The 27677-nt window shown below is 40.7% G+C and overlaps 2 protein-coding genes across 3 annotated transcripts; one reads left to right on the top strand and one right to left on the bottom strand.

Annotated features, from left to right (window-relative positions):
• Window positions 1-243: 243 nt before the first annotated feature.
• abcd2 (ATP-binding cassette, sub-family D (ALD), member 2) lies at window positions 244-21438 on the bottom strand. The gene is made up of 10 exons (XM_084911043.1): window positions 20329-21438; window positions 19654-19834; window positions 19150-19271; window positions 12987-13149; window positions 12286-12380; window positions 9653-9798; window positions 8752-8897; window positions 5087-5171; window positions 4451-4576; window positions 244-4319 (listed from the first exon to the last, which is right to left on the bottom strand). Exons 1-10 carry the CDS (start codon window positions 21271-21273, stop codon window positions 4115-4117), a joined length of 2214 nt encoding a protein of 737 aa, XP_084767169.1. The 5' UTR covers window positions 21274-21438; the 3' UTR covers window positions 244-4114.
• Window positions 21439-21468: 30 nt separating this feature from the next.
• Window positions 21469-27578, top strand: redic1 (regulator of DNA class I crossover intermediates 1). 2 transcript variants are annotated; one of them, XM_084911047.1, is made up of 14 exons: window positions 21469-22031; window positions 22132-22171; window positions 22894-23044; window positions 23144-23279; window positions 23397-23454; window positions 23556-23670; window positions 23774-23874; window positions 25211-25338; window positions 25426-25662; window positions 25755-25788; window positions 26043-26070; window positions 26176-26264; window positions 26664-27339; window positions 27442-27578. In XM_084911047.1, the coding sequence occupies exons 1-14, from the start codon at window positions 22009-22011 to the stop codon at window positions 27480-27482; spliced, it is 1857 nt and encodes a 618-aa protein (XP_084767173.1). In that variant the 5' UTR covers window positions 21469-22008; the 3' UTR covers window positions 27483-27578. The 2 variants fall into 2 exon arrangements, with proteins under 2 accessions (XP_084767173.1, XP_084767172.1); XM_084911046.1 differs by having other exon boundaries at window positions 21469-22171.
• The last annotated feature ends 99 nt before the right edge of the window (window positions 27579-27677 follow it).

Genomic DNA, 27677 nt, shown 5'->3' with positions numbered 1-27677 from the left:
TGCTGTACTGGACACATTATGTGATGTTAAAATAACCAAATCGTCTTTTCGTGCACTCCTGACACATGGTCATAATTCCAAAAAGACCAGTATTGCCCAGCCTATATGATTCTCTGACCTGTGCTAAATTTAAAGAACTATTAAAGCTCATCATGTGGTACAAATATCATCATTTATTTAACAGCGTTGAAAGCTGGGCTAAACTCAAGCATTTACTTAAAAGCTGAAAAAGAAGCAAGTTCATTTTTCTGAGGTTGCATTGTATCGTTTTATTTACAAGAAAATACATCTTCATCTTTCAACATAAAGTGATTTTTGATCAGATGACCTTAATGTCGCTCAAGCTCTCTTGCTGTAAAGGTTTAAAATACACAGACTCCTACACATGTGTCATATGAGATCCCCAAAAGATGACCTGGGCTACTGTTACTGAAAATTATGTCTTTAACATAATTATGTAATAATTCCAAAGCGTAGTAATCCCTGGATTTAAGGAAGAATCAATGCATGCTGGTCTGTGGTACACAGCAGCCTAATACAAATCCCACAAAAGTACAACATCATTCTCAAACTTACATATAGTCATCCATCTGCTTTTGACAATGTTGAAAATATTGAATCTGGCTGCCCTGTAGCCATGGAATAACATGAAAATGGCCTTTCCCATAATTCCAGTTCACACACCACGCTGTACAGCAGCTCTGAAATGTAACACCACATTGTGGCTCTTGTAAAATGAAATAGCATGCACTATTAACACAATTATAAAACGACAAGCTGTTAACAAATAAGAAACTTGTATGATCCAGTGGCGTAGAACTTGCTTCATACATAATCTCTCACTTACATTCAGTCTCTTAATAAATGATGGGGTGAGAAAGGCTGGGAGGGGGTTGGTGGGGGGTATGGGGGGGTTGCACTAGCAAGTAACAGTTCAGTAAGCCACTGCAGAGGCCTGCTGTGTCGTGGGGTTGGAAGAAATGATGAGGTCTCATTCACAAGCCAAAAATTCAATGCAGAGAAATGTTCATAGTCAGACCAGGACCAAGGCAACCACAAACACCGTAGCTGCTTTAACTTTTTTGGCCACTTGGGGGCAGCAGAAACATGCTTTGACCACTACACTGTCAGATTATTGCCTTCTGTGTTGCTAGTTGCCAGCAGGTGAATTTTACGTCCAGCTGATACCAATGTTCACTATCCTGTCCCCTATCATGCGTTTTCATCAATGAATAACTCCACTTAACAGTAAATGAGTGGGTTTTAGCCTCAGTTAGGCTCAGTTTTGCAGAATGATTGGACAATAATGCAAAAAAACCCACAAATAAATAAAAATCTGACAAAAGAAGAAGATGACACCTCATCATTTCTTCTCCTGTCTATTCAAGATGAAATATTGGATTTATCGTCTCACCATGCCTGTGAAAATAGCAGGCACTTCTTTGAGCCGACCTCCTTGTTCCAGTTTTACTTGGCAGACTCTTGTGTCATTCAGCGGATCGTGCGCCTTCCTGTCAAGAGTCCAACTGAACAAAACGATTGTGTTTCAGGTCAGAAGCGTATGCCATCTTGTCGTTTTTGCAAGGCTGTGGTGATGCCCGTGATGCTCTCCCTTACGTACCAGAAGAAAACCGTCTCTTTAATAGAGAGAACATCCCAGATAGGACCTTTAGACATTAAAGAAAAGAAGTGACTCAAATCTTCAAAATCCGTTTTTGCTTTCCAGTCACATTTCTTTGGGGTTTGGGGGAGGGGGGTTGTCCCACAGAAACCTGGCAGCTCTCACCCTGAGCAGAGCAGCGCTGCATCTAAATGCTCTGAAGTTCTTTTCTTAAACTGACCCCCAAAAGCCAAGAGGGGAGGTTTCATTGCTGGCATGTAAGCATGGTAGGGACGCAGCTGGGGCTCAGGCAAATCCTGGCATGCAAACCCAACAATATACATTAAAGGTTCCATAAAAGATTAGATAATTCCTGCTTGCTTATATGCCTAAACTTAGACGTCATTTAGCCATTTTTGTCTGAGGATTCTAAGAAGTCCTTGTGTAGACGGAAATACAGCAGTGCACTTGTTGATGATGTACCTGATTGTCCATGCTCTGAGGCTCTGAACACACATATGGTGGAATGTTAACAAAACAGAGGCGTTTTAACAATATAGTGGTATCATAATCAGTGAGATGGCTTGGTATCATTAGATTGTGCTAGTTAGTCAGGCATGAAACTGGCACTGTTTGAGGCTTATATCCAGCACAGTGTGACAGTTTCACAGAGAAGTCCAGTGTTTCTCCTGTTTTAATTAACATAATGTGTCACAAATAAAAAATACATTTACAGATTTTCTGCCACACCGTTAAAACATGAGGGAGGCTCATATTGAACATGACCAAAGTTTCAAATATGTGCAAACAATCGCTGTCATCCAAAAGCTCTGATTTCAGACACTTCTATTTATCTATATGAGCCAAAGGAACGCAAGGTGGGTGTTACCTTTTCCAGAATGACGATATCATTATAGAGTAATCTCAGGCACTAAAGCCCCACCCACCTGCTGTTCAGGCTTGCTTGTGAGGGGCAGCCAATCAGAGTAAAGTTGGCTCAAAGGTCGGGTGGCCTTTCAGAGAAAGACACTTGAACAGCTTTTCAGGTTGAAAAAAGGATTATTTTGAACTGTGAATCATGCAAAGCTACGCTAGAATAAAAATATTATTAGAACATTAGAATAACCGTAATTGGTCCCCTTTAACTCAGCCCAATCTGAAAAGTAAAGGCAGTCCTGTTTGCAGCTCGTGAACCATATCAAACAGGAGCATTCCAGGTTCGAACCGCGTAAAGAGAGTACATTTATAAAAGCAGTTGTAATCGCAAGTTACCGTCACCACGTAGGAGCGCGGAATTCCCAACTTTTTTAAAAAGGGAAAAAAAAGCAAAACATTATTTTAACAGTATCACAACTTTCCATCTTTGTTACCAGCAACTTCACGTGTAAAACAACCTATTATCTATTATAACTTAATAATTTTAAACAGCTGTAACGTGGAGAATATTCTGGAACATGGTAGAGTATTTAAAAACACAAAGTCATCCTTTCATTGCTTGGCAAATATGAATGCTGTCTATGGTGTATGAAACGACTTGCCTCAAACACAACTCCACATTGTCAAAACACCAAATCATGAACTATCTACTATCAACAATGACTAGCGTGCATCTCTCCAGCAGATTTCCAGAGCCTTACATGGTCACTACTAATTACTGTTATTGTTTTTCCTCTAATTTGATATCCTTTTGTGTGTGTGTGTGTGTGTGTGCACTCATCTGCTAAAAAAACCCTCTCCGAGCAGGATGAGCTTGCCCTTCCTCACTGGACCTCTTTATCTCATTGTATTTGTTCAATAAACCAGAAACTTATAGTTCTGGAGTCAGACCTGCGTCACTAATCGTTCTAATAATAGAGTCGGCATCTGAGCCCATTCCAGTGGTTCATGGACGTGCAACCTAACAAAGCTAACGTGAGGTATAAGGAAACAGATTGTACTGTGGCTCTGCAAAAAAAAAAAGTTAAAATTACATTCAGGAAAACTAAAATCTGCTGCTAAACTGGAATACTGCTTTGGACATCAAAGTGGCTCTAACCTTTAAAAGGTTTTCCAGCTAAATAGCAGCTCCCAGAGCCACCGTGACATGCACACCTCTGAAAGCAGAGTAAAGTGCTACAAAACAAACAAATTCATCGTCTTGGTTAATTTGGGTGTATCAGTCACACCATTTTGAGCAGTGGAAGCAAACAGTGTGCATTACAAGCAGCAGGAATACTTGCGAATGCACTTCACTCTCCCCCGCCTCTCAGACTGGAGCAGGGCAAAGGAGAGGTTGAAAAGACGGAGAGGGGAGAGAAGGGAGAGCTCAGAGGCAAAGCTGCCATTAAGAGCTCCCCTGCTTTACCGAGAGGCTCAGGGCGAAAGAAAAAAAAGGGAAAAAAAATTTGTACTAACAAACTGATTTCTTTGCCTTTTCATTGCCTCAAACCTCCTCCTCCACCACCCCCAGCTTCTTCTTTTCTCCTCGTCTCAATCCTCCTTTACCCCCTCGGACCTCTTCTCACACCTCCCCCCTCACTCCTCAGCTGTTTTTAGGACAGAGTCGTCTCCGAGGATCTTGCAGAGTTCGTTGAGGCGATTCTGCATCTCGGGAATGCCGGCCAGCTGGGCCTCCAGCCGCTGCTTTTCCTCGGTGAGGGAGAGGCGCGTTGCCGTGTCCAGCTGCTCAAAGCGCCAGCCTCCTTCCCCGTCAAACTGCAGCAGGTGGGTGTGGTACTTCCTGGAGGTGGGGAAGAAGGATTAGAAACAAAGAAAAGATTTGCTCCCTACTACACTCTGAAGAAGCTTGTCTGCCACCAACTACATTAACATTTATGGACCAAAATATTCCCCCAGTGTGACGAGGCTTACCACAGGGAGGGTCTGTGTGTGATGGAGAGCAGGGAGATGCCGGCATCTTTGGCGGCCTGGAAAATCTTTCCTTCCACGTCAATGCTCACAGCGCTGGTGCACTCATCCAACAGGGCGTATTTAGGCCTGACAGAGGCAGAGGAAATGGTTTTAAGTTGGTGCTATGCATCCACTCCATGCAATCGGATTGGTTATGATATACACCCATAAACAAGATCCAACTGTTACAGCAGATGAACTATAGTTTTAAAGGGGCTACTTCTAGAGTAGCTTAGCATGATTCCAAGTTCAAAGTAAGCCTATGTTATCTCGTACTAGGCTTCAGTGGAGCTCACTTTATCCTCTGAACCAAGCTGTCTTAGCTTCTTTCTTTAGGGCAGCTTTCCTGTGATTGGCTGCCATTTGCAAACACATGATTTGCAAACAAGAGGGTGTGGCCTCTGAGCTCCCAGCCATAGCTGTGTGCCTGTGATAGTCATAATAAAGTCCTCTCTATTAGTAATAATATGTAAACGTTGAAAAAACACACTTTAGTTTACTCTTCAGCATTCAATTTCTTAACAGTAATTCCTTCTGTGAAAACAGCCAATGGGCTACACACTAAGAAATGTTAACCCACAGGCTTTTTCTCCTTACCTGTGGTAGAACATGCGGGCCATACCCATCCTCTGCTTCTCACCTCCTGACAACACATCCTTCCAGTCCAGCTCAGCATCCCAGCCTGAATAAAAAAGGAGGTATTGCAGAGTAAGCAAGATGTTTTTAAGTGTTCTTTTTTTTGTAATGAACCTCTGAACTAAAAGATTATCACCAGGGGGCAGGATTTAACTGTTTTTAGCCTTGACCATGAGAGGAAATAAGAATGTGTTTGTAAACACTTGTGTGGATCACTAACTGCACCATCTTGTGGTACAAGTTGGTATAACATGAAAGCACAGCCAGACCCTAATTCAGCATCAGCTGTTATCCCTTCAGCACCATACAGAGCTGCAAAAAAGTATTTGCCTGATTGCTTATTTTTGTATATTTGTCACACTTACACGTCTCAAACCACCATCGCACAAATTTTGATACTATACAAAGATAGAGTAAATACGAAATGCAGCTTTTAAATGATGATTTCATTTATTAAGGGAAAACCGCTGTCCAAACTAACCATCCTGGGCCACCCTTGTCAGCAGGGCTGCAATCAAGTGTTGCGATGATTCAGTTGAATTCAGTTGAATTCAATGTAATTTATACAGCGTCAAATCACAGCAACAGTCGCCTCAAGGCGCTTTATATTGTAAGGTAGACCCTACAATAATACACAGAGACAAACCCAACAATCATATGACCCCCTATGAGCAAGCACTTTGGCGACAGTGGGAAAGAAAAACTCCCTTTTAACAGGAAGAAACTTCTGGCAGAACCAGGCTCAGGGAGGGGCGGGGACATCTGCTGCAACCGGTTGGGGTGAGAGAAGGAAAACAGGATAAAGACATGCTGTGGAAGAGAGCAAGAGATTAATAACAAGTGCAGAGATTTGGTGCAGAGAGGTCTATTAACACATAGTGAGTGAGAAAGGTAACTGAAGAAGAAATACTCAATGCATCATGGGAATCCCCCAGCAGCCTACGCCTATTGCAGCATAACTAAGGGAGGATTCAAGGTCACCTGGTCCAGCCCTAACTATATGCTTTAGCAAAAAGGAAGGTTTTAAGCCAAATCTTAAAAGTAGAGATAGATGACTGGCAATGACTCTTTCACAACGCTGTGGAGGAATTCTGTTGCACGTTTCTTCGCAGAATTGATCAAATTTGGCTCCATTGGAGGGTTCTGAGCAGGAGTGGCCTCTTTACGGTCATACTAATGTCTCTCAAACTGGACTTTGAGTAGGCCACTCCAAAACCTTCACTTTGCTTTTTTGAGCCATTCAGAAGTAGACTTGCTGGTGTGTTTTGGATCATTGTCCTAACTCAAGTTTGCTTGAGTTTAAGGGCATTAACTTATTGCTGGACATTCTTCTTCCTCTCTGGTAAAAAGCAGAAATCATGGTTTCATCAACTATAGCAAGTCGTCTTGAAGGAGCAAAGCAGCCCCAGACCATCACACTACCACCACCATGTTTGGCTGTTGGCATGAAATGCTTTTTTTAATGAAATGCTTTGTTAGTTCCAAAAAGTTCAACTTTTGTGTCATCAGCCCACAGAATATTTTACCAAAAGTCTCGCGGATCATCGGGATGTTTTTTGGCAAATGTGAGACGAGCCTTTGTGTTATTTTTGCAAGTGAGGCCTGCAATGCTTTAGATGTTGGAGTGATTTTGGTACACCAGTCAGTCCTCGGAAGCTTCACCAGTGTTTTCTCCAAGTTTTCTCTAGTTGTGGATAATGGCTCGCACTGTGGTTCACTGGAGTCCAAAGTCTCAGAAATGGCCTTGTAACCATTTCCATAGTGATACAGTAGATGCCAATGACCGTGTTACTTATCTGTTCTTTAGATCGTGACATGATGTGTTGCTTTCGAGATCTTTTAGCCCACTTCATGTCCTATTTAAGTGATTTCTAGATTTAACACGTCTGGCATTATTCTGGGTGTGACTGGTGAAATTGTAAGCAGCTTTCCAAAAAATGTGTCTAATCACATTTAATTTATGATTTAACCAACGGTCCCCAACCCTCAACTCAAGTGTTCTACAGTCTCTATATTTCAAAATGATGTGAGATTACAATAGAAGAAAGGGAAGTGTAGATACTTTATAACAGCAGTCCCCAACCCTCGGGCCACGAACCGGTACCAGGCCATGAGTCGTTTGGTACCGGGCCGCGAGAGTTGAGGCTCGGGTGTGAAATTTAGGGTGTGTTTTGAGGCTCGGGTGTGAAATTTAGGGTGTGTTTTAAATTTCGGGTGTGTTTTCAGGGTTTTTATCGTTAACTCGGTTTCCCTGGGTCTTTTCCCGTGTTGTAGTTGTGTCTCTTATTTTGAAAGAAATATTTATGTGTTACCATAGCGACCAGAGAGCATTAAGGGGCAGAGAGGAGGATGTTACTCTCAGTGTTGTTAGCACATTTCAGGAGGACGCTGCTAATAAAGTTACACAATTACACAGTGAATTCAGATTATTATTATATTCATAAAAATAAAAGTTTTCATCTTGGTCGTATCATTTTATTTTGTTGTATTTATCCGCGACACCTTAAAGGCTGGTCCGTGAAAATATTGTCTGACATTAAACCGTCCGGTCCGTGGCGCAAAAAAGGCTGGAGACCGCTGATTTAACCTACCTGCCCACCTTTTCAAATAAGGCCAAGTAGGTTAGGATAGCTTTAAACATAAAAAATAAACAAAATCATTTGAAAACTGCATTTTGTAATACATTGTTGCGCTCTACACAGATGTTTTAGAGAAGCAGTAATAGCACTTTTTCAAAGTCTGCTGATAGCTTTAAAAAGCAACCACAGGAATTTACAACAAGCACATTTTAAGGTGATGTTAGTTGGATATTGTGGGATTATATATGATGACAGGAAATATTTTTTCTCCTTTGTTATATGAAACATGGAGAAGGCACTTAGAGTTTGATGCCACACAAAAACTAATGAGTAAAATCCATGAAAATAAAAACTGCAACACATGACTCCACATTAAATACTAGACTAAACTGTAAAGAGTTAAAGAGAAGACAAAGACTGTGTGACGGACTAATCATCATATCCTATTTGGTTATACTGCATGTCTTTGTGAGCCCGTAATAATGTGACTGCATACACGTGAGCTAATTACCATGAGTAATGCAAACCTTTCTAAACTGTTTCACAGTGCAGCTATTCACGCATTAAACCTTCTTGCGGCACTAAGCTTGGTACAGTAGTTGGTTCACAACAGTGTAACCATTTGTTCTGCAGGAGGGAGAGAACGGCTGCCAATTTGTCACACACTCAAGTTTAGGAAACGCGAGCTCAAGCTCCTGGCTGATGCACACATGTGTTTGATCTCAAACACCAGCAAACCTTTTCTTCACAAAAACTTAAAGGTTTATATTTAAATGCTTAGGGAGTTTTTTCTTCCCACTGTTGCCAAGTGCTTGCTCACAAGGGGTCATCTGATTGTTGGGGGTTTCTCTGTTTTATTGTAGGGTCTTTAACTTACAATATAAAGTACCTTGTGCTGTGATTTAGTGACAAGGTTCCTTTAGCTCAGTAGTTGATTTTAATTTAGTATGTTGAGTTTTTTTTTCTTATCTGGTGATTGTGTGTCTTTTGATTTATGTGGTGAACTGCTGCTCTTTCATGGATAAATAAAAATAAAAGCTGTCTTACCTCCCTCTCTGTTGACAATGTGATTGAGGTTGACTATGGCTAAGATGACCTCTAGGTCCTTGTCACTCATCCCTCTGGCAGCCATGTCCTCCACCGAGTCTGGGTAGATCACCTGGTCCCGCAGTGAACCTATTGACATGTACGGCCTGGGGAAACATAAATGCACATAAGTTGTATCCGTTATGAGCACTAAAGCTCACAAATTGTGTGACAAAAGCATTTTTAGACACTTAAAGAGGAGGAGCTGAAAGAAAAAGATGTCTGTTTTATAGATAGTGTGTGGGATTCTGTTACAGCTGCCAGCTGGCCATCTCATCCTATGTATAAAATATTTACCGCACTGCAGGAGGGAGTCAGCTATGGGTACGATTACATTTGAAGGTTTGGGTAAGACTGCTTCCCACATGGGCGGCAGATCCTTGGTTTGAATCTTGACTGGTTGGACCATTACCTGCCTGTGCTCTCTGTGTTACCCTTACTCTCTCCTGTCAGAGTTGCTATATTTATTTCACTGTCTCGCTCTAAAATCAACATAAAAATGACAAAAATGTTATCATGATAACAGCTGCTGCTCCAACTGTTGCAGCTCTTGCTATATAGTAATAAAGGAGAGAGGTTACGCATAATGGATAATTACCAAACAACTATAATAATATTTAATTTGATAATATTTATCATATTTAATCATTCTGCAGAGCTAGTATTTTAAACTTAATCTGGACAGTAAATATTTGACTCTGTCCAGAGCTCTGGTTTCTCTCTAAGCTGCACAGACACACTCAGGTCCTGTTACAATGGATTAGATTACTGTTACGGTTCACTGGTACAATGATCAAACCCTGCACTTGTTTTGTCTGCTGTGGGACCTGCGATTATTGAGAGTGTGCATTTGTGCGTATACCTCTGAGGGATGTAGAACATATGCTGAGGGGAAGGTTTGTGTAGCCGGCCGCCGTAGACAGGCCACAAGCCACCGAGGATCCTGAACAGAGAGCTTTTTCCACAACCATTAGGCCCTGTGATCAGTAGGTGCATGCTCTCTTCCACCTGAAAGGGAGAGACAATTTATTAATTCTCCTGAAGCAGAGCAGGCTGTCAGTGTAATTACAATGCATCACAAGGCCATAAAGCTGTGGAAAAAGCAGGAGTGGTGTTAAACTGTTACACACAGAAAATATGGGCTCAAATTGTGGTCATAAATATTTTGTACTTTTAAATCAGTTTTGTACTTGTAAATCAGGATTTGTATGTGTAAAAAGAATTCGTGTATGTGTAAAAAGAATTTGTGTGTGTGTAAAAAAGATTTGTGTGTGTGCGTGTAGCCAAAAAATACGGGTGAAACTCTGTACTCAAGTTTAAACTTACAAGTACAAATTTTGACCTATTTTTCTTCCTTTCAGCTGATTGGTCAATGTCATGTCAATCACAAACGTAACTATCCAATCAGAGAACAGATGGGTTTGGCTGTCGGAGGGGCACTTTTTTGAACTATCCCTGAAAAGTGGTTTTGTATATTGAACACAACTTAAAAAAAAAAAAAAAAAACAAATCCAGATGAAAATATATAGAATTTGCAAAATATTATCTTGCTCCTGTCATAAATTAGTATTTAATATCATATTGATATAATAAATGAAATTATTTATTAAGTATCTTTAGATTTCAGAAAATTGTAGCTAATAAAAGTAAAAACGCCTGATTAATTAATTAATCAAGGCTAAAGTTCTACATATTTAAGGGCTTGGGCACTTGCGCTACAGGCGCTAGCTAGCTTCTCAAGCGTCTTAGCTAATTAAAGTCACTGAGCTGGAGCTCTTATACTAAGGCTTATGTGGTTAGTTTTACTAACAGACTGTTTAAGAAGCGCTCTTTTTTTGGTGAATGAAATTCTAGTATTACTTCATTCATATGTAAGTACTAATTTGTAAGTATGGTATATGGCTACAGCTTACTAGCCAAACTAGCTTGTGTTAGCTGATAACTTGGCACGCCCCAATCTCGTATAAATACGCTGATTCTGGCTCAAGATTAAAAATGTAGTGATGTCTATAAGGCAAATGCTTTGAAACAGTAGGCCACAGCACACATTACTACTCTATCATTAGTCTTTATAGCTTTAATCCTTTCACTAACGTGGTTAACCATGGTTTCACACACAAATTTATGATTCTTATTTTCTCTATTTTCATGAATGACTATGCATTTGAAAATATATTACACACCACTCTTATTAATACTTACACTACTGCTAATTATTATTATTTAATTTTGGTCAATATTTACAGTTTTACAAAACAACATTGGCTAAAAATGTTTAGAATTAGAATACAAAACTTAATAACATGATATTAATTTACGTGTTACAATGCAAATTAATAATTGAAAATATGTAGACTTTAAACACACTTTAACAGGGTTATCTTATCATATGGGTCACTCTAAGTTTCATATGAACCTAAATGTCAAAATGTTCCTTTTTTCTTTTACTTGTGCCACAGTGAGTGTCTCAAGTTAAATGATATTCATCACCCCCATTATTTCAGCCAGCTCTTCATCCTGCTTTTTTGCCTTAGTGAGCATGCTCTTCACCTGTATGCAGCTTGCTGTATGCAGATTACATGCAGTGATCTGTCCCATAAATCTTGCAGTAGTTTTGCATGTGCGCTTGTTTTTTCGTGCAGGGTAAGAACTAAAAAAAAAGAACTTAAAAGAAAAAAAAAGATCTTCTTCAGTTTTTCAAAAAACTGCCATTTAAAGTTTGTGTATGATATTTATATTGAAGCTGACATTTTTAAGCACAGCATCAGCATCTTTTTCCGTTATCAGCTCAATGTCAGCGGCGTACTCTTGTGTAACGACCTCAGGCCAACATATATAATTGGAGCCTGGTGCAGTCTGCACAGAGGTCTGTTTGCCTGTGGTGTTTGAAAGAGATGAGCTATTCTTATTCATTTGTAATGATTACAAAAGCTGATTCTTTTGATGTCTCAAAAAGCATTTTTATCAAAAACATCATTATGTCAGTGTTTCCTATTGTTGCCTCCTAACAAAAGAAGTCAGCAGGTCAGAACTGGAATAAGAGACACATTTTGTCTGGTATCAAATTATCAGCGATGAAATCATGCTAACTCAATTATCCACGTACAAAGAACAGATGAAAGGATCAGCAGACCCTCAGCCACTTTTGAGTGAAAAAAACAGAACCTGTGCTGAATGGATGAGCAGATCTTTGCAGCAGATTCACATCTATGATATGAGCGTTGTGCATTATACCCTGCATCCAAATAAAACTGGAACGTCTGATCTGTGATTTCCACCACCATGAAATCCTCATGAGGTGAATATAGTAGTGAAAATCCAGAGGGGAGCAACAAGTTGACACCCAAAGGATGTATCTGCTTTCTAATGAGACCCTGGGCCATTGTTTTTAAATGCTAATAAATTCTACACGGACCAAAATCCTCAGGAGTGAAGTCAGAGGGGCCTGGACTATCAGTTAAAGTGGAGCTCAGAAGGAAAAAAAAGATCAGCTACCTTGAAGTTTAGGCAAGATACTACAACGTCTCCGTTTGGTGTGATGATCGGGACGTTCTCACACACGATGCCCTTGTCCACATCAATCACTTCGCCTGCAGAAACACAGAAACAGAGAAAAAGGATCAGGAACTACAGTGATTGTGTATTTGAGTAACAGATTGGACTCTGTGTCTTTACCACTTCACTTATTCATTAGCTTAGCATTACCCTCTAACATAAGATGCTTTCTATTAGAGTGTATCCAACCTTTAGCCATTTAGTTTATTGATTTCTTATAATGTTAGCTGATCTGTAAGCTGGCCCACATAAGGTTTGTGCAATTCATAAAATCTGGTCAAACATTATAAATTAGCAGCAAAACTTGAGCCTGAAGTTAGCATGTAAGACAAATTCTGTTATTGATTTGAGTGAGGCAACTGCCAAAGCTATATATATATCCATTAACTCATTGCTGATTGTTGCTAATTTGGACAACAGAATGGATCGAATAATTGTTGGCAGACAGACGTTGTTGGGGAATGAACTGAGCGTTTACCATTGACTATGTTTTGACCTGAACCAAATCAAAGCCTACTCTGGGCTTCAGGTAGCAGAAGTGGTAAAAGCAACAGAGGTTGTTGTGATGGCAACCTCTTCCTCTTCTGTTTTTTTTTTTTTTTGTACAGACAAAGAGGTGTTGTGTGTACACTGCTAGCTACCCTGTATTTCCAGCGGTCCGTCTATGTGCATCTCAGGCTTGCTCTTCTTCTCCGTCGTCGTTGTGGCTGACACAGAAGAGCGCTTGTAAATGCCCTTCTGGACGTCCTCGAATACGACAAGCATGTTGTGGACCCTCGCAGTGTAGCCTGCCAGCTCCGTGACCTGTCCCAACAAACACACACTGGTCAGTCCATCTCTGGTAGATGTTAGTGTCACCACCATTGTGATAAAGCTCATGATCATGGCCATGTGCCTGATAAAAATGTGACTCTATGAGTGCGGGACTTGGAACATTGATCCTAAGCTAGGTTTCATTTTAACCTTGGCTGCTGCATCTGCAATAGCCATAAAGTACATTCACTGGCCCCGTTAACAGGAAGTTGTTCCTCCTCAACATCTCCTAGTGCTTGCTTATATTAAATAATTAAACAAAACAAATTGGCAAAATGAAGATCTGTCAATACATTTCCCTAAAGTTTGTGTCAGTAGACAAGCAGATTTAGAAAAAGGTTTTGAATCTGTCTAAAATATAAAAACTGAAAAACACAATGAAATCATTTACAAATTGCATAAACCTGTATTTTACTCACAAAAAATACAGAAAACATATCAAATGTTTGAGACTACTCATTCATTAAAGCTGGGGTGGATACTCATTCAAAATGAAACTTTTCTGCAGTCAGAGGAATCTAAATCTGACTAAAGACAGGGACTATTTGGAGTGTTATCAGTGCTCAGTTTAAAAGCCTCTCTGATGATATGAGGGTGTTTTAGTGCCTGTGGAATTGGCAGCGTGCACATCTGAACAGGCACTATAAATGTTGAAAGCTATATCCAGGTTTTAGAGAAACATTTGCTCCCATCGAGATGACGTCTTTCTCAGGGAAGACCTTGCACATTTCAGCAAGACAATACTAAAGCACATAAAATATCTTTCATAATCTGGAGGCTGAACTTTTTACCAGATGACAAAGGCCCAAAACTGTTGAGCAGCTAGAATCGTATGAGAGACAAGAAAGGGACAACATCCCTCTGCCTGAAGTCCAGCAGCCGCTCTCGTCAGTTCCCAGACTTTTACCGACAGTTGTTAAACGAAGAGGCTGTACCACACAGTGGTAAACATAACTTCTTTGTGAGGCATTGCTGCCATCAAATTCAAAATAAGCTCATATTTTCTTAAACTGCTACATTTTCTCAGTTTGTGTTTTGATGTTTTTTGTTTCCCATATGCAATTTTGAAATGAATTAAAATGACAGATTTATAAGATTCAAAAATCATTGCATTTTGTTTTTACTCACATCTTACAAGGCGTAGCAACTTTTCCTTACAGTTTGTGTGTGCTTTTGGATTAGATATATCATATATTTGCTTTTCCTCTTGTGGTTCTTTGCACCGTGATAACAGGCATGCACGCAGATTCCCCGCATAGCTCAAAAGAAAAAAACAACAACAAAAAACCCTACTTCCACTTCCAATGTTCAATTTTTATCCAGACCACATCTCATTGAGATCATAATTTCACTTCACTTAACCAGCTCTAAATGTCATCCTTAAATAATTACTACTTATTCTGTATTTTCACCTTGTATTCATCTACCTCTTCCTGGATTTTAAAAAGAGATTTTTGTAAATATGATCATAAAATTAGTAAAATAATACATTTACTGCTGAGGCAACAGAGGAAAGGAGCCAAATGTGTTTACAGGCACCTGGAGAGTGTTTCTTTTCGCTTTCTGTGGTGCACCCTGCAGCGAGACAATGCCGGCTGTTGACACAGCTTGATTATTTTAAACATCGAGCACCATTTCTGAGAATTCATGGACACCGTGCGGTGCTGCGAACCGGCTCAAACTCATTCAACCAGTTACATTTCTACTCGTGTGCTGGTTAGCCCAGTGGCTGCCACAGTTCAACAGCATAGCAATATATATTAGGGGTGCTACGATACACAAAATTCACGGTTCAGTTCGGTTTGATACTTTGGTGTCACGGTTTGATATTTTTTTCTATACAAAAAAATGTTCATGCTTTTTTAATTTGTCATTTATTAAAATTATAAATATATATTTTAACTCAAAAGTACAGTTTTTAAATTTAATGTTGCTGAAACAACAAAGTAATAAAAAAATAAATCTATCTGATCGAGAAATCCCTCATCTTTGGAAAAGAGAGTTTATTACAGAGAAATGGCTCTTTCCAAAATAAAAGCTATACTATAAGCTTCTTCTGGGCTATATTCTCAGCAGCATATTAAACATATCAGGTGCCCATAAAGAGAATCATGTGCTAACGGCTGTCTAAATGACTCGGGTAAAGTTTGTAGCATGCGTGCTTGTTGTTTTTGTCTGCTTCCACTTGTCTTTGCACTAGGATGATGTCAGCGTAAATGTGCAGTCATATTCATTGTGTTCCCACTAGTGCTGTCAGCGTTAATCTGAAATGACGTTAACGCCAGAACACGGCAAATCTCCGTTAACGAGCTACCCCGGATCGCCCTGCGTGGGGCTGGACAGCTTCAACACGTTAACGAGCAAACTGCGCTAACGCAGTAGTTTCCACCCATGTAATTGAGCATTGCGTGGCACATCCGACATACTATTTTGCTTTTGTCCATCACGGGCTTACCTTCAGGGTCATACTTCACATGAAGACCAAAATAGTTCCAAAGGCCAGATCTGAATGAGGGTGGGGGAGGTTCAATTTGCAATGTTGCAATGAGCTTAGCTTCTGTCTTGCTAGCATGCGCTGCGCTCAGTGGATCTCTGCTCGACAGTGCAGCCTAGGCGGAGTAGTCGAACGCAGATCCACTGAGCTCTCAACACAGACAGCATCGTCAGAAGAAAAGTTGATAAAATAAATTAAAAATTTTGTATTGTTCGATACATATGCTACCGAACCAAAAGCACTGTATCGAACGGTTCAATATCGATATGAGTATCGTTGCACCCCTAATATATATGCAGCTTCAGTTTATTTTATTATGAGCCTCATTAACAGCACCAAAAAACCCACTGGGAAAAAGAACCACAGCCCTGCATAATGACATCTCACATTTCAACATAAGTATAGCAATGATTACAAAACACACACATTTGTGTTCTTTATAGTCTGCCTTTGTTCAAAATCCCTGATGAAAACATGCTGTTTGACTCATTTTTTGTCTTAGTAATTAGTTCAACTTTTGCATGATATATCACCCAAATGTTAGTCCGATTGAATTTTTCTTGCTTTTGCTAAATTAAAGTGACCTCCTAAAGCCGGGAACACGGTGTAATAATGCAAAATCCGTTTTGTACAAAGCAATTGGACATCTTATGCAAGAGAGATCCTTTTGATATGGCTGTATATAAGTAAACAATACGTAAGTAATCAGTTCAAATATTTAACCAGCCTAGACATTCATGCAGCATTGCAATATTTGTCCTGAATTCACAAAAAAACATACCGGGGCAAGTTAAATACCACTAAAACCATCACATCCACTATTCTGGTTTAAAATCAAGCAAACCTGAGCTTTTCTTTGCTTAGGTTTTTTAAACATGACCAAATTTTCAAATACTGGGGTCAGCATATGTGCAAGTAACCCCTGTGTGTTTCTTTTCTTGAAATCTTGGGTCTGCATGATGTGACTGAGAGGGGATGTCCCTAATATGGTCATCTCAGAAGAGGGGCAATCACATGAAAATGCCCCCCTCCAGTATAAGTTAATAAGGATTATTTTGAATTGTGACTCACGTGAAGCTAATCTAGCAGCAGAATAGATCCCTTTAACTAACACCCAGTTGCAGATTAAATGAGACCTGACTGCCCACTCGTAAACACGGCCCTGTTCTGAAGACCAGACAAGGCAGGTGCTGTAATCTGGTGCTTGCTGGGTTTTTTGGCGTGCTCAGCAGGTGTATTAGCAAATACAGCCGCTTCATCCTTTCTGATTGGCCTAAAAAGAGTTCAAGTAAATGCTGTTGATCTTCCAGCTCTGCAGAAGTGCAGAGCTGAAAGATCAACAGATGGAGGATTATTTGCAGCTAAGCTGAGCTCTGAGAGAAGGAGCTCTCAAAACACACACACAAGCGCTGGGTTTCACTGACCTATAGTGACACGAGAGTGATGGTGGATTCACTCTTCAGGAAGTGAGGCCTATTTAAGCCCTCTGTGTTCAGTTCTGTTCCCATAATAGAATTCCAAGCAGTGTAACACATACAGGATCAGAGCACCAACCTGACCCAGTTCTGTTTTTTACTTAGTCACTGGATCATGTGCTGATAGAACAGGGTGCCAATTTTAATGTACAGTAGTGAACTACTGTGAGGTTGGTAGATATTAGCCAGCACATCTTCATGTCTGTGTGCTTTTCACATAAAAATAAAAAACAAAACGGGGACTTTTAGTCTTACCTTGTTATTGTGGAACAAAGAACAAAAACAACAGCAAAGCTTTTTAAGATGAGTAACAAACTACTGCAAGGTAGGACTTGTCATGGGCCAATCTGACTGCACACACACACACTCCTCCATATTAAATAGGCAGAGTGTGTGGAGGCGTGAGCTGGGCACGCTGCCTCAGGAATGTGCTCCATCCCTGCTGTCTGTCAAACTGCACACACACACACATCTCTTGGCCTTGCACGCAGGGGCACGCCGCAATGCATCTCAAGCCACACGCGCACACGTGCTCAAAACAGAAGTGCATGCAGGCTTAAACTCGTATCCCCCGGGAACGTATTTTTCACAATAAAATGATAATCATGGTGTGAAGAAGGTGGCATGATGGGAAATTCTTTAGCACGGGTGAAACAGTTAAGGAAGCTCACAGCCAACCGCAAGCACATCGAACCAGTTTCATTTCCTCCTCTTTGACGCTGTTTCGGGCTGCTGAACCGTCGCTGACAGTCAATTTACTCGCTGATGGGCATGAGATAAACCCGCCAGATCTTTGCTCAAATATTCCACATTTTTATAAAGGGAATTATCAAAAGGCCTGGGATAGTACACGCCAACACACAGGGTGGCACGTGATCAAAAGTGCAGCAGTACTAATGAGCTGCAGTGCAACACAGCTTCAGCACAAATGTGCTGCAACCAAATCCTCTTATGGACTTCAAAATGTAGCCTGAGAGAGAGCGAGAGAATGAACTGGTCTTGCAATTTCTTTCTTTCTTTCTTTCTTTCTTTTTGGATTAAAGTGAAATGAAAGATCAGGGATTTGGAATGAACAATGAATGAACAAGGTCTTTCATTCAGCTTTTTTTTCTCTTCTTTTTCCTTTTTCATGCTGCGTGGTGAGTTTTGCAAGAAGAAGAAGAAGGAGAGAGATGGACATAAATCAATCCGACATACTTGATGTCCACTCGTCCATCTACACATGGGCCACTGGAACGACCCACCGATGCTCAAACCTGGCCGGGTTATTTCTTCAAGAAGACATTTTTACTGACATCTGAGCCAAAAAACTGCAAAGTTGTGACACTCTGTACAGTCTTGGGTACTTCCTACTGTTCAGACAGACAATTAAACCTAAAAAGCTGCGGATATGTTGTGAAAGAACAAAATGCTGAATGATTATAAGTTTAAATAAGCGCAAAAGACCTTTTCTTGTATGAAACTTCTGCTGCACTGCAACTGACTCTCAAACACATCATTTGCAGGATATAACACATATTCAAAAGGCAACATTCATAAATTTCCATCTTAAACAGCGAAAATCTGTTATTAACAGATTAATCACTTGTTCATACAGTCTCTAACTTATCCAAAAATAATGAAAAATCTGTAATTTAATGCCTTAAAGGGGAAGCATTCCACATGTTGCTTTTCTGGACTCTACTAGAGCAGCTTTGCATGATTCACTTCATGCACAGGATGAAAGAAGTCCCCTCTCCCTTTAACCCAGCTTGTCTTCTGATTGGCTGGCCTTTGCAAACAGCAGGTCTGGACAGGAGGTTGGACTCACAGCCAGAGCTGTGTGCCTCAGATGACTAGATTAAGAGTAGATATGTGCTCTCACTGACATCAGAGTTGCTGCAACTTTCAGAATGGACGAGTATGAAATGCAGGTGTGCATGAGATATCAGTGTAAGATGTGGGCCTGTGAGTCTCAGTTATGAAGTTTTCTGATTGAAAATGACAGCAAAGCTGTGTTAAATTCAGCATACTACGGTGCACCTCTTTGTAGGAGGACATGATCCTCTCGATGGCATCAGCTCCTGAGGCCAAGAGGTTACGTGCGGTGGTGAACGCCTCCGTTCTCTCGCTCACCATCACCTGGGTCTGACCGTCAGCTGTTTCTATAAGGGTGGAAAGGCAGGCACATGACATGGGACAGCAAGAAGAACAATTAACTTCGGGACCTCAAAAGACAAAACAGAGCTTTGTGTGTCAGCGGTGCGAAACATATTTTCACACTTGCACCTGCGAGCATAAGGATACGATGGAAAAGGGTTCATTAAATATCTGTAGGTACAGTGTAATAAGGGACTCGGTTACAGGCTTATTATTGATGCTGAGAGCTCATCAGGGAGGTGTGGGAGGCAGCTACTGTTTTCACACATGCTAATCAGCTCCCGCTGGTAGAGCAAGCAGTAACTACAGTTATTATAGTTGCACTTAAAAAGCTTAACAAGCACAAGACGCGTGCTAGGGTAACGCTACACCTAACCAACTCCCTACCGCTGTCAGCGAAGCCGGTGGCTGTGATGATGGGCACGGCCACCATGACGAGCCCGGCGCCGCTCCACACGTACTTCATGAGGAACTGCTCGATCATGATGTACCAGAGCCGTTTGGACAGGATCAGGTTCATCTGGTCCGCCAGAGCCCGGTAGCACTTCTGCAGCTGACACATCTCCACCTGCAGTGGGCGGTACATCAGAACATGAAGCAACACAGGCATTTCCCAACTCTCTGTGTGATCTGTGAAAAAGGCTGTGCAGTAGAATTTCTTCAAGATAGTAGTAAAGACTGATGCTCTTTCAGAAGAAAAATAGCTTTAGTCAATAAAGTTAAAACTAACTCTGCTGCTAATCTTTGTGCCGGCTCTTATAGCATATTTGTGATCCTAACAGCCTCAAGCAGCAGTAGATGGAACATTGTTATGGATATGACCATTCATCTCAGCTGGCCATCCTCAAAGACCTACCTCTAAAGTTACTGCTTCACCCATAGTAATTACATTGGTGTCTACAGATTGTAAATGTGTTATGCATTTCACACGTAACGTGGCACATCCGGGCACAGACACTTCCTAATAAATAAACACAATAATGATCGTGTGGCTGCACATAACTCCCACACCGCTTCCATTCTGCAGCTAGCACTCACATGCCCACATCCGTCTCTACATACCTTGTGTCCTCTGTAGAAAGCTATTTCCTCAGCATTAGCAATGATCCTAGAGTGCACATAGCGCAGGTAGCCCTTCCTGTGAGCCTCTTCGGCCACCAGCTTGCCAAATTTGGGCGAGCATGCACGCAGGACTTTAGCCGTGGCAAATACCACCAGCCCTGCCAGCAGGGTCGGACCGGAGGCGTTGGCCCCCCTGGACCTGGCGGTCTGAATCAACGTGTAGGAGGTCAGCATCACATCCAGTATAGGCTTGGTGAGGTTAGAATAGAGATGGGCCACGGACTGGGAGAACATCATCACGTCTTCGGTGAGAGACTGATCCGGGTTGGCGAGCCTCCCGTCCATGTTGCTGACTTTGTAGTAGGTCTGATCGGTGAAGTAGGTCCGATAGGCATGGTTCACTAGCCGGGTGCGGAAGGCCAGAGCCAGTTTGCACTCCAGGTACCGGATGGCGCTGTTGACGAACGTGGCCGGGATTGCAATGAGGAGCCATTTGATCAGCTGGATGATGAAACGTTTGGGTTTTTTCTCCACGATCGTTTTGACTATCTTGCCGTCCAAGCTGGCAACGTAAATAGAGAGAAACGTCCTAGATATCAGCGCCACCGAGTGCAAAGAGAGCAAAGCGAGCTCTCTGGAAACTAGCTTGGGAAAGAGGATTTTACCAAGTTCCAGAATCTGCTTGAAAAACTCAGCATTTACCCCCGGGGATGGTTTCCTATCAATCACAGCATCCGTTTGAGTCTTTCCCGAGCAAGTGGAGCCGTTCTCCGCCTTTGAAGCCCGGTGATTGCTCCCAGGACCTTTGTTTTTGCAGAGCTGCTTGCAGATGATGGGGTACAGCGTTCTGACACCGTATGCAGCAGCCGCAAGAAACACGGCTCGCTTCGCCGCGGCCGTGCGGTCCCATCTCACTTTAGACGCCGCATCGAGGATGTTGGACATTTTTCAACCGTTAGTCGTCTCTGCAACCAGCCCTTACTACACCCATCCCCCAGACCTGACTCACCGCGTCGACATAAAGAGCGAGAGGAAGTTCTGATGGCCGGACTGATGTGAAGCGAGCCCGATACTTGTGCCGCTACATCCTGCTCCCCTTTTTTGCGCCAGCTACAAACACTCCAAACTAGAACAAGTGCACTTCCGGTTATTGTTGCCAAATTAAAGGCGTTCCTACCTCCACCACACAAACGTGTCTGTGTTAGCTTTTATTTTATAAAGAAAATCAGCCCAACATCCGGTTTTGCTGTCGTCACTGGCGACTTAGTTTGCAGAGGGGTTTTTTCATTGGTCGAGCCCCCGGCAAAAATATGATTGGTTGTCTGACAGACGTAAATAAATTAGTCCCAACTGATTTATTCTACTATACTACAGTATTTTATTTTAAGCAAACGTAAGGCACAGTGAAACAAAATACAGAAATAAAGCAAACAAACTCCGTGAAAATTACACATATATATTTTCTTCTTTGGGCATTTCTGAGCATGTGTCTGAAGTCTGGTGGTTCGTCCTCGCGCTTCTATTGTATTCTGAAAGCTAAGATAAAGTTAGCTACCTAGCTGAAACAAAATAATAAGCTATAAATGCACTCTGAATTTCTGTGCTGACACAGGCACAAAAGCTTGATCTTTGTAGTTTCCTGGATTTTGTCGTTTCTATAGTAATTAAGAGCTGTTAAAAATGAACTGGGTTGGAGGTTCAAGGTAAGAGAAAGCAAATTTTGGTTATTAGCTGATGTGTTAATGTATATCATATTAGCCTATAAATGTTTAAGCTAACTAGACATGTAATTGCTCATTTCAGAAACCGGTTAGTGATGAGGAATAATGCCAAAAAGCAGAGGGTAAGACAACCAAATAAAACTTACATTATTTTACATTAAGTGCAAGTAGGATGCTAAATATTAAATGTTTAATTGTATACTCCATAAAATATTGTATCCAGAAAAAAACTTGCTTTAAAGGGATGCATTTCTAACCAGGGTTGTTTTACAAAATGGAAAGAATTGTTTTGACTTTTAATTTTGAGTATAAGTTAAATTCTTACATAAGGAGGTCAATAGTGCACAGGTTGCATATTGAAAATATATTTAAAGTAGTGGAATAAGACTTTTAATAATAATAATACATTTTATTTAAAAGCCACGTTCAAGACATCTAAGGACACTTAGAATAGAATAAAAGACATAGTAGAACAATGACAAAACGAAGAACTATCTATCTATCTATCTATCTATCTATCTATCTATCTATCTATCTATCTATATATATATATATATATATATATATATATATATGCGTGTGTGTGTGTGTGTGTATACATGGTTTATAATGTGTGTAGCTTTGGACATGTACTTGTACTTTGTTTTTCACAAACATTTTATTTATTTTTCATGTAATAAACATTAAAATCTATATCCTTGTGTAATGATAATTAATTAAATAAATAACAATCACTAATGTTCAAGCTTGATGTTTTTTCATTGTAACCAGTTTTGTAAATGTATTAAATTAACAAAGCCTTTGTCCCTGTGCCTAAATATTGGTTGTGCTTTTTCTGTTCCAGGAATTCTTTGAAAAGAGAAAAATGCAACAAAAACTTAAAAACATGGGAATACCTGTCCCAGCCCCTTCCCTAGGCAACACTAGTTCTGGTAGTTTGGACCTAATGACTCTGTTTATCGTCAACCAGATTGCTGCTAAAAAAGCATGTAAAGGTGAGATTCACAGCCCCAGATCACCAGAAAACAATAATCGAATACATTTAAGCCTCAGGGTGGCAAATGATGTAAACAGATAGTGTTCTTGTTTTTCAGATCCTCCTAAAGCAGCAGTTCTTGGCAGCTGTAAGGCAGGAGCCAGACATAAGAGAAAAGATCCTCTGGTGCTCCCGATGAGCCCCTGTTCCCCATCATCACGGCTGTGTCTTGTTGAGGGCCAGTCTGAGTACAGGTATAGCCCCACTGTGGGTTATCAGTTCTTGTAGCCAATTATGTTAATATAATAATAATCTTCTTAATAAATGGAATGAAAAGGGTTTTAAAAGTATTATATTTTCCATCTTAACAGTGTTCAAGAAAGCAGAGAAAGAAGGAAGGTAATTCCACAAGGGTTCAAGTTTCAGCGTGTAAGTCACTTTCCCGCTCTTCATGGTTTTACTTCAAGTTAGCGAAACGTGCTTAATATGAACAAATGTAAAGACACTCACTAAATCCCTGTTTTTGTAAGTTGTCGCCAGTACTTGAGTCGGGTTTCTCAGACAACAGTGCTTCTGACTACCTGCCTGCCATACCTGATGCCCGCAGCCCCTTCTCTTCCACCTCATCTGCCTGCTCAGGCCAAGGTTGTGTAACACTAATAGACTATTAACAACTATAACTCAGTTACAGTACTGCGTATTCTTCTTTGCGTGATGATATCTTATGAAATCCAACTGTTCTCCACAGGAACTTTCACCCTGCAGCTGAATCTCCAGAAACAAAGCCAGGCACTGCATCCCTCTTCTCCCCCACCCTGGGACACCTCAGTTCTATCGCAGACCGAGGCAGTAAGGGATAGCTCTTATTAGAATTACATCACTACTTTAAGGTTAAAGTTGTATTTTTACACATTTTACCCCACACGTGGTTTCATATGTAAGAAAGGAAAAGTATGGAAACTCTGACTTGAGTTGAGAAACTTATCTAAAGTTGGTGTGGAAAAATGGCTTATGTTGGTCTTGTTTAACAGGCCAACAAAGATTTTGGTAACTTCTCAGAACTCTGCTTTACAATAAATCATATTGTGCTTTAATTATAGAATGTGACATACATATGTCATGTGTGTCAAGGTCTTTCACAGTGAATGTAATCTTTTTTTGTGTAGTGATTTCATTCATGGGAATTAAAAACTGGTAATTTTGCCATGAGGCTGAGATACACATTAAAGATGGTTTGCTTCAAGTAGAAGCTGCTGAAGTAACTAGATGAATGGGCCTGTTCCTGATAGTCTGGTGGTGAGGTGGTCCACTCAGGGTCACCAGCGTTTCGCCCTTTAACCTGTAAGACTTTAAATGAGTGGGGGATGGCCAACTTCGATGAAAATTGAAGCTGCATGCCATCCTTTTCACATTGGCTTTCTTCAGATTGTGAGAAATGGATAGCCTGTCCCCCAGTGACCTCATCTACAAACATGGTTTTTGCACACCTACACAAGTGTAATCCCAGGTGCCTAATTATAAATTCTTATTTATATTTATTCAGGCCATTCAGGCCTAAAATTCAGGCATTCTTGTTCAATACAAAAGCTGAAAACAACAAAGAAAAAGTAATGTAGCATTACTTTTAGTATTACTAAAGGTACTAGTATTTTATCATATCACTATAGTATTTTAGTAAGTATTATTTATTTATATAGCACTTTTCACAGTTAAAAATCACAAAGTGCTTCACAATTAAACCAGAAATACAAATAAAATGAAAAAAAAATTAAAGCTTGTTTGTATAGAAATGTCTTCAGCTGCTTTTTAAAGGGGTCAAGTGTAAAGAGTGCCTTGGTGCCACTGCCCGAAAAGCCCGATCCCCACGTGTTTTGAACCCAGTACATGGGACCAACAGTAACCTCTGACCTGAAGTGCTCAAGAAGAAGCATGAGGTTTCAACAGGTCAGAGATATACTGTGGAGCTTCAACATGTAGAGCTCTGAAAGTTAAAACTAAAAGTTTAAAATGAAACCTAAAATTTGCCGGCAACCAAAACTGGAGTAGTATGTGACCTCTTGTTTTAGACCAGTTTATAGTCTTTGGAGCAACAGCATCTCTTGCTAAGAGAAAATAGTTACAATCTAATAAAATGTGACAATAATGTGTCTTTCCTCTGACAAATGCTGATTTGCTTCTCTGTCAGTTTCATCCTTTCTCTCAGCCCAGAAGTATGACAAACACATCTCCCTGGTCGCACAAGCTTAACCAACCCTTCTTCCAACTTGAGAACCCCACAGCATCTCAAGTCCTCTTTGGCAGTCCACAACCAGGGTGAAAACAAGTTTACATTTTAATTGGTTATTTTCTATCCTTAGTTTAAATTTTTTAACCAATCAGTGCCTGTGTGTGTTGCCACAGTAAAAGCAAGGCAGAAGACCATGCAACATATGTGGACAGCATCTTTCTCAACCAGACAAAGGACAAAGAGTCCATGCTGGACTTCACGCTTAATCAGTCAGAAATTCAGCAGCAATTGGAGGACAATGTCTTTAGAGGCTTTTGTGATGAAGATTGTGAAGGACACTCTCATTCTGGGAGTGAAAAATCAAAAATATGTCTCCCAGATCAGACACCGGTAAACTCTTCTGCACCTCAGTAAGTGTTTGCACTTCCAGTCTAACGAAATGCATTATTATGGAGCAAATTTTGAATCTATTTTATGTTGGGTTTTATTATTTTATTGCCAGAACTGTGCCAGACTCACAGTGCATGGGAGCAGAGGTAAGCAGGTTTTAAAAACTACATGTGGGAGTAAAGTTGCCCTTTTACTGCCACCAAGTGGTCAAGTTTGGAACTGCGACGAAATTAACTTTAAATGTGTAGAAAGCAAATCATCACAAAGTTTAATGAGGCTCTCCAGTCATCATAAGCTGTCATATAGAGCTCCCAACAGTTTATGTTTAATATTTTTTATAAGTGGATTATATACATGGGTACAGCAGAAGTGTCAAATATTGATTATGTTTTGTTCACAGCCCTGCAACTGCCCTGACACAAGGTTTTGTAAGTTTCCAAGGAGTCTCACGTTAAGGAAATTCATTTATTATGTACATGTTTGAGGAAAAACCAAAACGTAAATGGGTGTTTTTTTCCCCTCTAATTCCACAGCATGCTTTGGAGACAACACGGTGAATGACTCTGAATATTCGCCAAGTTACTCTTTTAGAGGAGGTTACCTGAATCCAGACTCAAATGATGTGAGTGAAGCTACACTGTGAACTTTATTTCTACTTTCTGAAGTGCTCTACTTGGAAAGTTATCTTTGAAATACATTAAAGTAATCTTTCATCTAACCCCTCAAAACTGTAGCAAATTCATGCTGTATTTTTGTAGTACTGATGTTAATTAAGCTTTAGATTAACTATCAGCACTCTGCCAGTTTCTGCAGCCTCCTTTTTTAATTAAACACAAATGAGTAAATTACTATTAAACAGATGATCATCACCTGTCCCAAATAGTTAACACCAAAAAGCAACACTCATTAACAGCACAGTGTTCTTTGCACAGTGCCACTGATTTATACCTCTTTCCTGGACATATTTTCACACCATCTGACACAGGAATTGCTGTTTTCTACTTTTAAAACTATATATTAGGATGAAGACTGCTATCAGCTATGCCTCCCAGCATCTTCTTCTTACATGGATCAAGCCTTTGGCCTCAGTGGCTCACAAGGGAATTTAAATGAAACACTCTCTGAGCTCAGGTCTCACACCCCACGAATAAGATCCCAAATGGACTTCAGAGTTGACCTAAAAGTTACTGAGAACATGGCTACCCCAGATAAGGCCTTTGAAAGTAAAGGGCAGGAGAAAGAAAGCAGCACAGCTCTCCTTTTAACTCCACACCCTTCAGCTCAAACTCAGAGCTCAGATGTCTGCAAATGCAAGAAAACATCAAGTGAAACTCGAGATGCAGGAACTCAAACAGTACGCAGCCCCCCAGCTGGAGCGTGCGATGCTTCGACTCAGTGCAGCTTTGTTGCAGACAGTGCTCTTGGGTACAGCTTGCATCTATCAAACGCTGACATGTCGGAGCTGCCTCCAGCCACAGGGAGGCAGGCCGGTACTGCCACAGAGCCAGATGCACTCACAGCTTCACCAGAAAACTCCAGGAGCGAAGAGAAGCAGACGGCCTGGAGCAACAAAAAATCAAAGGCGGTTTCCCTGTCAGGCAGGAGCATGATCACTGCTAATAACGGTGCCAAAACGATTCTACAGAGACCCACAAACCTTCTTCTCACTAACACCCTGAGCATGACTAATGTCAGAGGTATGACATGAAAGTGAAATAGTCAGCTTTCTTTATGTGTCGTTTGAGAGAAACTTGAGATAGAAAATCACATTAAATTTTGCTCTAATGTTTCTAATTTAGGTCAGGAGAATAAAGAGAACACGAGTACTGCCCTCCAATGACAAGCTTTTCAGATCAAGGGAGGGAAGAGGGCACATCTGGCACCAGAGTTAACATAGTCTCAAAGGAGGCTGAAATGCTTCAAGAAATAGCCAACATTTTGCTCCTCCTGAAGCAGAGGAAAATTCAGGGCTACTAAGAACAGATGGATGAAGACATCAGGAAATCAGTTCTGTGCTGTGCATCTTCCTTTATTT

The sequence above is a fragment of the Perissodus microlepis genome, chromosome 17 (genome assembly GCF_051167445.1).
Source record: "Perissodus microlepis isolate ML-2025 ecotype Zambia chromosome 17, ASM5116744v1, whole genome shotgun sequence".
Lineage (NCBI taxonomy): Eukaryota > Metazoa > Chordata > Actinopteri > Cichliformes > Cichlidae > Perissodus > Perissodus microlepis.
Note: the sequence above shows the minus strand (reverse complement) of the source record. Positions and strands in the feature narration are given on the sequence as shown.

Excerpts from the sequence above, each read along its gene's own strand:
- abcd2 (XM_084911043.1), bottom strand. The coding sequence starts at position 21,273 with ATGTCCAACATCCTCGATGCGGCGTCTAAAGTGAGATGGGACCGCACG. Across the intron at positions 12,381-12,986 it reads CGGACCGCTGGAAATACAGG|GCGAAGTGATTGATGTGGAC; the intron begins GTAGCTAGCAGT and ends GTGTTTCTGCAG. Across the intron at positions 4,577-5,086 it reads GCCCGCATGTTCTACCACAG|GCCTAAATACGCCCTGTTGG; the intron begins GTAAGGAGAAAA and ends TGCCTCTGTCAG.
- redic1 (XM_084911046.1), top strand. The coding sequence starts at position 22,094 with ATGTTTAAGCTAACTAGACATGTAATTGCTCATTTCAGAAACCGGTTA. Across the intron at positions 23,875-25,210 it reads TTCTATCGCAGACCGAGGCA|TTTCATCCTTTCTCTCAGCC; the intron begins GTAAGGGATAGC and ends CTTCTCTGTCAG. Across the intron at positions 27,340-27,441 it reads GAGCATGACTAATGTCAGAG|GTCAGGAGAATAAAGAGAAC; the intron begins GTATGACATGAA and ends TTTCTAATTTAG.